Source organism: Syngnathus floridae, chromosome 17 (genome assembly GCF_059516105.1).
Source record: "Syngnathus floridae isolate MCC-2025c chromosome 17, RoL_Sflo_1.0, whole genome shotgun sequence".
Classification (NCBI taxonomy): Eukaryota; Metazoa; Chordata; class Actinopteri; order Syngnathiformes; family Syngnathidae; genus Syngnathus; species Syngnathus floridae.
The window spans coordinates 1,092,611-1,104,757 of record NC_142429.1 but is presented as its reverse complement, the minus strand read 5'-3'; the positions used below and the strand labels follow the sequence as shown (position 1 = coordinate 1,104,757).

Genomic DNA, 12,147 nt, shown 5'->3' with positions numbered 1-12,147 from the left:
TTCCCGTTCACGAACGAGTTGTGATGTGCATTCCAGTTCTTTTAGGTGAACTAAATCTTTAGAATCAGTTCACTCAAAAGATTCGTTCAAACAAATTGTTCAACAAATCCTCCTCCCCCCCCACACACACACACTGATCCGGATTTTTTTTTTTTCACATCCCGTGGAAACAACCCATACACATCAAACAATATAACTACACGAACCCCCCAAACAATACAACTACACGAAATTATTATTATATAATAATAATTATGATTATATAGTAATAATTGGCTCAGGTAATTAACATTTCTTTTGAAGGAATGGGTTTGAAATACAAAATGTCCTGCCTAGCTACAAAAACAGATATGCTCAAACCTCATTGAATAAATATTAAATCAATAAAAGAAACATTTTAAGCATATAATTATACCTACACACCAAATCAATAAAGAAGACATGACTAGACATTTTTTGATAGGGGGTAATGACAAAGGTTTTTATAACTTTATGATCTGATATGTATATCTGAGCACTTTGAAATAACAAATGTTTTGTGATATATTGCCTGAATAGCTTAATGACCCTTAAGGAACTGTTTAATGCATGCCTGATGATTTTCTAAATCACAGACGCTGCCAAAATCATCTAAAAATGTTCAGTACTTGATTATATCTTATGTTTTGACTAATGCTAGACACCAGTTTTTGATTACTACTGAACGTTCTGGACAGAGGGAAATATTTTGCCTAACAAAGAAAAGATGTGGTTGGAAGCATGATTAAACTAAGAATATGATGACGTAAGCAAGTACATGGAGTATCAAAAGAACAAACAAACAAAAACATGGTAAGTGGTGAGTACAAACTTTGCATAGTCAGGGAACATTTATAAATTGATGATGTCACAGCCAAAAGCTCACATAATTCCGTACAAAATGACAAAATTGAAAGAATGATGAATGGGCGGTGTGCGACAGTGGGCGAAGTGGATGTATGTGCAAGAATGGTTTACAGGAAGGACAGTTCTCATCGAACCAGCACCCACTCCCATAGAATCAAAATTTCCTGCGAACTTGCCACACCCCCTGACTCGTCACCCATCAAACTCGGCCCACACTGGCATGTGCCACTGAATATAAGCTGACCAAAGAACCTTGAACGTTACCTTTTCTGAATGGAGACTTTCTGCTCTTGAGCATGGTCGCACACAAGGCCCAACGGTGTATAGTACTTTTATGAAAACAGAGCTTTCTTAACAAGAATTGTGATTGAACTCAACCAACCTGTGTAAGTCTAAATTTTGTTTCGGTGTCTTAGCCTTTTCCTAAAACTGAAGAAATAAAACGAGCATGCGGTGAGTAAATTGGATAACAGATAATAGCCATTGGGTATGGCTTTTGCCGTGAGGCGCGGATAGCGCGCTTCCCAAATTGTGGACCAAAAATCCAACACTTTCTATTATACAACACTTACACACTGATCCATTGGCAACAGTCCCTCACCCAGTCATGAACGGGATGTTGCATCACTGACTCGTTCGTGACGGGAAATTACGTCAATGACCCGTAAAATCCCGCCTCCAACGACCACTCGCTGCTGATTGGTCGTTCGCGAAGATTAACGAATGAGTGACAGACAGCATTGCCGCTATGCAATTGCCAGCCGAAACACGTTATGCCGACATTGATGTGTGAAGACCTTCACACTATTGTTATTGCTGTCCTTTATTATTATTAGTGTTAGGGTTTTCCAGGTTATCTTTATCATAGGATTGTGTTGGAATGCAACAGGTAATAAATACCTTACCTTGTCCTCCTTATCACAAAGTCGTAAAACATCCCCTGAGATGTTTAGACTAGAGGACAAGGGCTTTCTACTCAGCCTACTCATCCCCCCACTCTGTTTCTCTTAATAAATATCCTCTTGCAGGAAAGAGGGTTCAGACCTCCATTCGAACATCGCTGCATGCACAGCGACGAATGGACTCTCCACCTGCAGGTGTCTAAAAGGACTTACTTGTCTCCCGTGTGGTTCTTGCAAAATAAATTGGAGTGAGCAAATCTCTAACAATCAGTGTGAAGGTGAAGACCTTCACACTATTGTTATTGCTGTCCTTTATTATTATTTTTATTATTATTATTGTGTGAAGGCGAAGGCCTTCACACATTGTTATTCCACTTTATTATTATTATTATTATTAGTGTGAAGGTGAAGACCTTCACACTATTGTTATTGCTGTCCTTTATTGTGTGAAGGCGAATGGACTCTCCACCTGCAGGTGTCTAAAAGGACTTACTTGTCTCCCGTGTGGTTCTTGCAAAATAAATTGGAGTGAGCAAATCTCTAACAATCAGTGTGAAGGTGAAGACCTTCACACTATTGTTATTGCTGTCCTTTATTATTATTATTATTATTATTATTGTGTGAAGGCGAAGGCTCCAGGCACTCTCCTCCATCCACTTGACATTCTAGAAGAGACAAACGCGTGGACAGCTTTGGAATGTTGTGTCATTTTCATCCACAAATTCTTTGGTTGACTGGAAAATGACATTTGCTTTTCTACGCATTTTCCCAGCCACGTTCGGGGGGGGGTTGGTCCACTAATGCCAGACGAATGAGTGACTGAAGAATGTAGCTATTTTGTCTGAGAAAAAGGTGTGCTCATTGATGAGCTTACCTGTCCTTGTTGCTTCAGCGCTGACTCCAGATCTGCTACTCTGCTTTGATAGTGACCCATTTCTACCATCAGCTTTTCTCTGGTCTGAAAGGAGGAGGAGGGAGGCTCCTCCTCCTCCTTTCAGACCAGAGAACACCCGAGGCTGGGTGAGAACGGGGAGGCTGCGACCCGGCCGGGGGTTGCGGGAAGGGGCGCCACCTTGATCTCCTTCTCGGCGTCGTAGTCCCCTTCACTGGTCTGGGCTAGCAGAGCGTAGGCTCGTCGCAGCGCTTCATATTCTTGCGTCAGCTGGCGGTAGCGAAGCTCCGCCTCTTCATGCACACACCAATGCAACACAGCACTAGTACCAGAATCAGTCAGACCGGCGACAAAGCACCCGCGACGCAAAGACGAGTCCGATTCCAGGCTGAAGAGGAATGTTTGGTGCCAATACGCTGGCAGAAATGGCGGGCTACCTCTTCGGTTTCCGTGTCGGGGGTTCTGTCGGTGTGAAAAGACAAGGACGATCCGTCCGAGTCCACCAACACGTCTTCGTCGTAGCCGTAAAATGTTTCGATGACCTGCGGGCGCGGAAGCAAACATCTCTCTGAACAAACTGAAGCGACACCTCACGATGAATCGACGAGAGGAACGATAGCGAGAAAAAGGCCATTTCATCTTGCGCAACACCAAGCAGCCGCAAACAAACAGACTCACCTTGCAGGACCTCACGCTTTGTTCCTCCTCAGAGATTCTCGACGTCGGTATCGTAGCAGCAAATCTCTCTCCTGTCGACACAAATAATCCGCCTTTGAGATTCTTTGGATGCAAAGGGAACGAACGGCTCCGGCGCAGAAACAAACGCGACTCACAATGACATTTCTGACATGAGCTCCTGTCTCCAGAGCCTGAAAAACACGTAACCGGCGATGATTGGAGGGACGCTCGTCTTTTCCAAAAGTGACAACTAGAGGGTGTGTCAGGGTTTTCCAGATTATCTTTATCGTATCATTATGTTGCTTTGACTTTGACTGCAATCTGTAATAAATAATATTATTTATCCCTTATTTATCCCTATCGCTTATCCCTTCCTACACAAAGTCGTAAAACACCCCTTGCTATGTTTTGACTAGAGGTCAAGGGCTTTCTCTATTCAATCCACTCTTACACCCACCCTGTTTCTCTTAATTAAAATGCTCGTGCAGGAGCCGGGAGTCAGACTTCATTCGTACAACGGATGGACTCTCAACCTGCAGGTGTCCAAAAGAACTTACTTGTCTCCCGTGTGGTTCTTGCAAAATAAGTTGGAGCGAGCGCAACTCTAACAGGGTGCATTTTGCCACTAGCTGCCTACGGACAATGACGTCGCGGTCGCGGCTCATGGTTGACGGGCTGAGCAGCCGGGCAAGTCCGTCGTTTTCAGCGCACAGCGAGTGGCAAAGGCGCTGACAAAACGGGAGCTTCGAGCTGCTGAAAACGGCAAAACAAGTCTAAAGCGTGTTCAAACGCGTGCGCACAATGCTCCTGCTTGAAAGGTCGGAATTTAAGGGGCCAATTTTTTGGATGGCGGCCGCCGGCCAAGCTTTGGACGGAAAAGGTTTCCTGGTGACAGCGAGCGAGCGCGGCGCTGCCGTACGTGCACCGAGTCGCCTGCCTGAAGACCTTGGACAAGTCGTCGATGATGTGCCGCTGCTCCACAACTTGAAGGAACTCCATTTCACCGTCCTGCTGGCCGCAACCGCGGTCCAGGTCATTGAGCGAACTAGGCCTTCTCTGTGGAACACAAATGCAGTGGACTCTGTTGGCACGCCGCCGTTGTCCGCGTCGACTTGCCAAGCTTGCCATCTCCTCGTTCTCCTGGGTGACAAAGCGCACTTTGTTTTCAAGGCGACACAGCACCAGCGAGAGTTCTTCATTCTTCCTGCTCAGGCGTTTGTTTTTGTACAGGAGTGGCAGAAACTGGCTTTCTGTTTCTCTCAGTCGCTTTAGCTGCAAGCATGAAGTGCGGGATGTGAAAGACGCACAACACGCGGGCCAGAACGTATCCATTCCTTTTGCATCGGTTTGAACGGAATCGTGGCTTTGGCTCCCAATAAAAGACATCTACCAGGCAACCGACTCGCCGCGCCGCTCAACTAATAAGCAAGCGCAATGGGTGCCTCGCTGGATGGCGCGCATCAAACGTAGCGCAAACCTTCAAGCGTGCCGTCAATAAATTACCAGTTCATTGCGCTCTTCAGAAAGCAGGGCGTTTCGATCCTCCAGTTTCCTGATGACTGCGCTGAGCTCAGCGATTTTCAGATGAAACCGTCGCGTGTCCCGATCCTCCTGAGACTGAAAACGCCTCGCAACACACACACACAAGCACTCGTTCAAAGTTCAAAACTGTTTTTGTTCTACCTTCCTCCAGCAACGCACTAAGTCATGCGTACTGCAAGTGTGTGATGAGGTGGCTTACGCTATGAAGAGGATTGCTAGTAGCGGCGTTGACCCCACTTCCAGGGTAGTTTAGGCCCGCCCTTTGGGAATCCCTCAGGGCAGCGATCTGCTGCTCGGCAGCCTGAGTCTGCAGCTGAAGGCGGCGGACGTGGCCGGCCCCAGGGCTTTATCCAAAACACTAACCGCTCTGTCTTTCAGCTTGATCTCATCCATCTGGATGTACAAACGGGGAGCGCTCAGGCAGGCGGGCAAACTCATTTGCCAGAATTGTGACAAAAACAAAGAGAGCAACCGGCCAATTTTTTTCTTGAATCGACTAGAACACCTTTGCTGTGACAAAAGCGAAGCGAGCAACCGGACATTTTTTTCTTGTGAAATAGAATAGAATAGAATGCCCTAGGTGTCATTGCACTGCAGGTATACAACGAAATTGGGAACATAGCCACGCACCGTGCATCTGATCAGTCCTACCAGTCGGCGGATCTCCCTCTCGCAGTCTCTCTTGGTTCGGCTCAGCTCCTCCCGATGCTGGTGATGAGCCGATCGGAGCTCGGCCGCTCGGGACTGCCAGGCTTGCTGGGCCGCTGCCAGGGCTTCTTCCGCGCTCCTGGTGGAGGCGACACCGCTCGGTCTCCCGACACCGCCGCGTCTCCTCCACTTCCGCCAGCAAAGCGCCCCCGCTCCTCACCTGAGCAGACATTGCGCCACACCGGGCCGTTGAGACCGCAACGGAGCGCCGCGACGCTTACTGGGGACAAGCTACACAATACGGTAGCGGCCGCATCGAAGCCCGACGTGGCGTGCGGATAGTCAGACACGGATTGAGCGGATCACCTTGTCCATGGGGCCGTCCCTCAGGCTGAGGACCAAGGCATTCAGTCGCTGGATCTCTCCATCTTTGATTTTGATCACTCTCATCAGCTCCATTTCATGCTGCCGCAGTAATGTCTCCCTGGTAATGTCTAACTCTTTCTGCTTCTCCTCATGGAGTTTGCTTTTGAGTTTCGTCATGGCGGCGGTGGCACGGTGGTGCTCCGCCCGCAGGTCCGGACTTCTCTCTCTCTCCAGACAGCTGACCTGACATGACTTAGACTTAGACTTAGATAAACTTTATTGTCATCTTGTCTGCACATGGTGCATACAAAACGAAATTCCGTTGCATACGTCTTACAACAAAGTAGTGATATTGCAGTTGAATAGAAGTAACATATCCTATGAAAATATATATATATACATATACTATATATATATATATAGATATATTAAAAATAAGTATAAAGTGCAGCAGTGATAATTATGCAATAGTGCAAGTAGGCAAAACAGTATTCAAGAGTGTGCAGAGGAATGCTAAACCATGTATTAAACTTCTATTTAAAGGGTTTATACAAGTTCAGTAAAGTTGGTAGTGCGAGATAGTGCAAGATAGAGGTCCGTAGTGTCATAAAGTACAGTTCTGTGAATGTGTGATGCAGAGTTCAGTTTAGAGCTCAACAGTTCTAGTGTTCAACAGTCTGATGACAGCAGGGAAAAAGCTGTTGCAGAACCTGGTGGACCTGCAGCGGATGCTGCGAAACCTCTTCCCAGAGGGCAGCAGGGAGAACAGTCCATGGTGGGGGTGTGATGGGTCATTGATGATGTTACGGGCACGGGACATGCAGCGCTGAGATGAAATGTCCTGAATGGAGGGAAGAGGAGCCCCTATGATCCTCTCTGCTGTCCTCACCACTCTCCTCACGTTCTTCCAATCGGAGGCGGTGCAGCCTCCGCACCACACAGAGAGACAGCTTGTCAGAATGCTCTCTATGGTGCTCCTGTAGAACGTCCTCATGATGGGTGGGGGCAGGTGGGCTCTCCTCATCCTCCGCAGGAAGTACAAGCGCTTCTGTGCCCTCTTGACCAGTGCCGTAGTGTTCATAGTCCAGGTGAGGTCTTCTGTGATGTGGACCCCCAGGAATTTGGTGCTGCTGACCACCTCCACAGCTGAGCTGTTGATGATCAGTGGAGCGGGGTGAGGCTGTTTTTTCCTGAAGTCGACGATGATCTCCTTCATCTTCTCCTCATTCAGGATCAGGCTGTTGTCTCTGCACCAGCCCACCAGCTGCTCCACCTCCTCTCTGTAGTCCAGGTCGTTGTTGTCTCTGATGAGCCCCACCACCGTTGTGTCGTCTGCGAACTTCACGATGTGATTGGTGGTGAACCTGAGGACGCAGTCGTGTGTCATCAGGGTGAACAGCAGGGGGCTCAGGACGCAGCCCTGAGGGGAGCCTGTGCTGAGGGTGATGACATCAGAGGTGTTCTGTCCGACCCGGACTGACTGAGGTCTGTTGGTGAGGAAGTCTAGCAGCCAGTTGCGAAGGGGCGTGTTGAAGCCCAGGTGTTCCAATTTTCCTACCAGATGCTGTGGGATGATGGTGTTAAACGCTGAGCTGAAGTCCAGGAACAGCATCCGCACATGGGTGTTCTTCTCCTCCAGGTGAGCCAGGCTCAGGTGAAGAACGGAGGAGATGGCGTCCTGAGTGGAGCGGTTTTGCCGGTCGGCAAACTGGAACGGGTCAAATAATAGGGGGAGTTTGGAAACGATGTGACCTTTAAGCAGCCTTTCGAAGCACTTCATCATGAGTAGTTGACAGTGAGCGGGAGTTTCGCTCGGTCGTGAGTGTACCTGCCGCTGTCGTGTGTGTTTCAGTTCATTTGAAGTTGCTGCACGGATTTCTCAGAGCCGAGCTGATATGAAAGTAACCGAAGCTGACGGATCGTAGCGCGACGCCAGATCCGCGGCCGCCACTGGGAATCCTCCCGGCGCAATTGGACTCGTGGTCGCATTAGTGTCCCACTCCAACGCCGCCGGATTCGCTGCCGTTGCCGGACCTCGAGCCAACAACGCTGGACCCGCGGTCGGTGCTGCACTTCATCCCAGCAACGCTGGACCTGTGACCGTCGGTGACTGCGTGCCAGTAACGCCGGACCTGCGGTCTACACCGGACCTCCAGGAGGCTAACACCATCAGCCCCAGGAGCAGAGCTACCATCTGGCCCAGTGTGCTAGGCCCTAGGAGGTCATCTGACACCGGGTTGAGTGGGATAGCCATTCACGCAGGAGAGTTGGACTTCAGGAAGTGTTCCATGGACCAGGTTCATAAGGTAAGCCGCCCTCAAATCTCCCGCCGGACCACTGATGGACGAGGATTGCGGCCCAGAGGATCCTGGAGCTGGAGGCCATGTTGTACGAGGCGCTACCGCAGCGGGACTGCCCCGCCACGGACGGCGAAAAAGCCAGCCACGCTGGCGTGAATGACGTGCTGACGGCGGATCAGAGAGAAGAGCTTAGGAGCGCCGTGGACCAATGGAAGCGAGCCCTGATGTGCGAGTTGAGGGAGCGCGACGCTTGCATCCTCCAAGAGAGAATGGATCTGCTGCACAGCGCGCAACAGGTAAGGGCCCAAAGCCAGCCCGGCACTTACTTGCACGCTTACTGGCTTTTGAATGCCACTTTCCATTTGTCCGTCCTAGAGGAACAAAGAGCTGAAAGAATTCATCGAATCTCAGAAGAGACAAATCAAACAATTGGAGGAGAAGTTTCTGTTTCTCTTTCTATTCTTCTCCTTGGCCTTCATTCTGTGGCCCTAACACCAGCTGGTGAGTGAGCTCCAGCGGCACCGCACTCGACACCTCCGATACACTGCCAGCCGGTCTCAGACGTTGGCAGACGCTCCGATGCCAACGTATACCCCCCGCCACGGTGACAGAGGCACCGCGTCACACCGGCGCTCATCCAATCAGAAGGCAGGAAAAGCAAATTCACATGCAGGGCACTTTTGAACCAGAAGAGAGCGCCACAAAAAATGGTTGTTGCCCCAAACGCGCACTAAAAAGGGTCAGAATAACAAGAGTCCCACTGGCCAGCCGGGGCCACCCGTCCAGCTGTTTCTTCAGGGGGGGAAAAAATTGGAGTCACCGGTGAGTACATTTTGCATTTAGCTCTGCTTTTCTGCTTCTGTCTTCAAGTGTGTGGCATCCTGCGATCAAAGATTCAGCCAACCCCAAAGCGGTTGACCTCAACGTCCCACCACCATGCCTACCAGAGCAGGTGACGTGATGCTTTGGACATCCTTCCGTCTCAGATGCCCAAAAGTACTCTTTGCCACATCTGCGGCAATACGGTGTCTTTTCAACGGTGCAAATAAATCCAGCGTGGGCGGAACACGCACGTCTTCGGTTTTTCCCGCTTTGTTTGTGTGACAGCTGTTGTGAAAATTTTATACAAATAAAGTTGTATAGTACAGGTTTGGCCAAGCCGCAACTCCCGAACCGCATGCGGCTCTTTTATGTTCATATCAACATTTGTGTGTGTGTGTGTGGGGGTGGGGGGGGGGGGGGTTGTGCGTGTTGGCTTCACTTGACTTCAATTTGGTATTTTGGTCAAAAGCGCATGTGGTGAAATTCCACAAAGTAGGATGGGCAAACACATTTCTTTAAACTATGAGTGTCAATTGGGCTCTCGAAATGGCAGGGAAAAGATGCACAGCAAAACGAAAATATGTAGATGAACACAGGACGTTTTAATCAGAGTGGGAAAGTTTCTATTTTTTGTTGAACGTGATGGCAAACCATTCTGCCTGATATGTCAGACCTCAGCGCATTTCAAAGATTCAAATCTTCAGCGCCATGCACTTCAGCTCACTCCATGCTAACATTGATCAGGCGTCGAACCCGCAACATCATGCTTAAGAGGTGGACATGCTAACCAGTGCGCCATTATGTCAACGCATAATAACTGTAAGTCTACTGATCAAAACAGCGGTTACTATATGACGTCGCTACGTCGTGGTCACGTGACGCAGACAAGACGTCAATGGACGTGGGCAGAGTTAACTTGTTTAAAAGGGAGTGGGCAGAAGAAATATTTAATTTATTTAAATGTATTTTGAGTGCACACCATTATGCCAATGCATAACAACTGTAAATCTACTAAACAAAACAACGGTTGCTATATGACATCTGCCACGTCGTGGTCACGTGACATACGTGACGTCGATGGGCGGAACTTTCGCCGGAATTCAAATCCGCGGGGAGAGTTAACTTGTTTAAAAGGGAGTGGGCAGAAGAATTATTTAATTTATTTAAATCTATTTGGTGTGTGCGCCGTTATGTCAATGCATAACAACTGTAAGTCTACTAAACAAAACAGCGGTTGCTATATGACGTCTGCCACGTCGTGGTCACGTGACGCGGACGTGACGTCGACGCCTACTTTACATCCCACCGATCACAGGACCCCTCGGCTGCATAACCGTGCCCCCTTCCCAACCAATCGGATTTGCTATACGCAAAAACGACGCCAATGGAAAGAACTTCCGCCCAAATTTAAATCCGTGGGCGTGGCTCGCAGCAGGAAGTAGGAAAATGGCGATGTTGACAAAGACACAGCGGATGGTAACATACGACTAACAAGAGAAATATTTTTATTTTCTGCTTGCAACTGGACCGTCCAGAGCGTACACGGTAAGTACAACTCATCGTTTTTAAAAAGAAGTACTTTTGTTGCCCTGAAAAGCGAGTGAGTGTGGCGTTTGGGGGGGACGTCGAATTTCGACGATTCTTTCTGGTCAACGGTTGTAAATGATTGCGTTGATTAAAAAAGAAAACTTGATGTAACTCTACTTTTAACTGCCGTTTCAGATAGATTTGGAATTGCATCACATCCAATTTTGCCTGGGAACAAACAGATTAAATAAATCTTAGTTTTGAATAAGCCACTCCTTCTCAAACAAGTAAACTCTGCCCATTTTGCGCAGTAGATGTTCTGTTAATATCTAGTATTTATACAAAGTCATAATTTAAATTGCTTTCAACCTTCATTCATCGGTTCAACCAACATTACTCGCTCTTATTACCAACTTGTATTGATTTAACTAAGCGTTTAATACTTCCTATAAGGTCTTAAGTCAAGATTTGGCAAAATACAATTTCAGCAAATCCAATTTTGCCAGGGAACAAAAATAGATTAAATAAACTAAATAAGTCTTCTTCCCATTAAATAAATCAGAAAAGTCTGTCTTGTAACCAGTCCTCTTCAAACAAGTAAAGTCTGCCCATTTTGTGCCGTAGATTTTGTGTCTATGCCTAGTATTTAAACAAAATCATAATTTAAACGACTTCTTTCCTTCATTCACTTTGGAAATTTGGAATTGCAGCAAATCGAATTTTGCCAGGGAACAAAAATAGATCAATTAAACTAAATAAGTCTTCTTCCCATTAAATAAATTAAAAAAGTCTGTCTTGTAACCAGTCCTTTTCAAACAAGTAAAGTCTGCCCATTTTGTGCCGTCGATTTTGTGTTTATGCCTAGTATTTATACAAAATCATAATTTAAAGGACTTCATTCCTTCATTCACTTTGGAAATTTGGAATTGCAGCACATCAAATTTTGCCTGGGAAGAAAAGTAGATTAAATAAATTTAATAAGTCTTACTACTTCCCATTAAATAAATTAAATACGTCTTACTTGTTTCCACTCCTTTTCAAAACAGTAGTTTAAAACGAGGGCCCTTCACTCAATCTTTAACCTCAACCCCGCACGTTGTGTTGTATCTGTGAATGTTGGTTGTGGCCAAATGATAGTTTTCTTTCATTCGTTTAGGTTCCAAGAAAACTTGATGTAACTCTACTTTTAACTGCCGTTTCAGATAAGCGGGTATTACGTCGCAGTCATGTGCCGCGGATATGACGTAATTGCCGGAACCTCCGCCAAAATTCAAATCTGTTGGCGCGATGGCCGTGAGCCACTGAGCAACGACGATTATCAACAGAAATATCTTTATTTTCTGCTTGCAACTGGACCGTCTAGAGCGTACACGGTAAGTAACACTCATTGTGTTTAAGGAGATTTACGTTTGTAATAGCAGAAGTGTAGCCGCGTTGCGTTGTACGTGTGAAAATTGGTCGAGGCGAAATGTTAATGTTTAATTTCATTCCTTTAGGTTCCATGGTGTTTGTTGGCTGCAAGTTTTCCACTGCAAGAAGAGGCTCGTATCATTGACCAGGAGCGAGCTACAATGGTGAGTAGCCA

The 12,147-nt window shown here is 47.2% G+C and overlaps 1 protein-coding gene and 1 long non-coding RNA gene across 3 annotated transcripts; one reads left to right on the top strand and one right to left on the bottom strand.

The window, feature by feature from the left end:
• Positions 1–2,251: 2,251 nt before the first annotated feature.
• LOC148383117 (uncharacterized) lies at positions 2,252–5,812 on the bottom strand. Its single transcript, XR_015853543.1, has 10 exons — positions 5,551–5,812; positions 5,099–5,292; positions 4,861–4,974; positions 4,474–4,629; positions 3,513–3,548; positions 3,358–3,428; positions 3,117–3,221; positions 2,860–2,972; positions 2,662–2,704; positions 2,252–2,452 (listed from the first exon to the last, which is right to left on the bottom strand). It is a non-coding gene; the product is annotated as an uncharacterized LOC148383117 (long non-coding RNA).
• Positions 5,813–7,634: 1,822 nt separating this feature from the next.
• Positions 7,635–10,792, top strand: LOC148383116 (janus kinase and microtubule-interacting protein 3-like). Of its 2 annotated transcripts, XR_015853542.1 has the most exons (4): positions 7,637–8,509; positions 8,589–8,714; positions 9,084–9,165; positions 10,758–10,792. XR_015853542.1 is itself a non-coding variant. In XM_088358751.1 (3 exons), the coding sequence occupies exons 1-2, from the start codon at positions 8,297–8,299 to the stop codon at positions 8,703–8,705; spliced, it is 330 nt and encodes a 109-aa protein (XP_088214877.1). In that variant the 5' UTR covers positions 7,635–8,296; the 3' UTR covers positions 8,706–8,714; positions 9,084–9,382. The 2 variants fall into 2 exon arrangements, 1 of the variants encoding a protein (XP_088214877.1); XM_088358751.1 differs by lacking the exon at positions 10,758–10,792 and having other exon boundaries at positions 7,635–8,509; positions 9,084–9,382.
• The last annotated feature ends 1,355 nt before the right edge of the window (positions 10,793–12,147 follow it).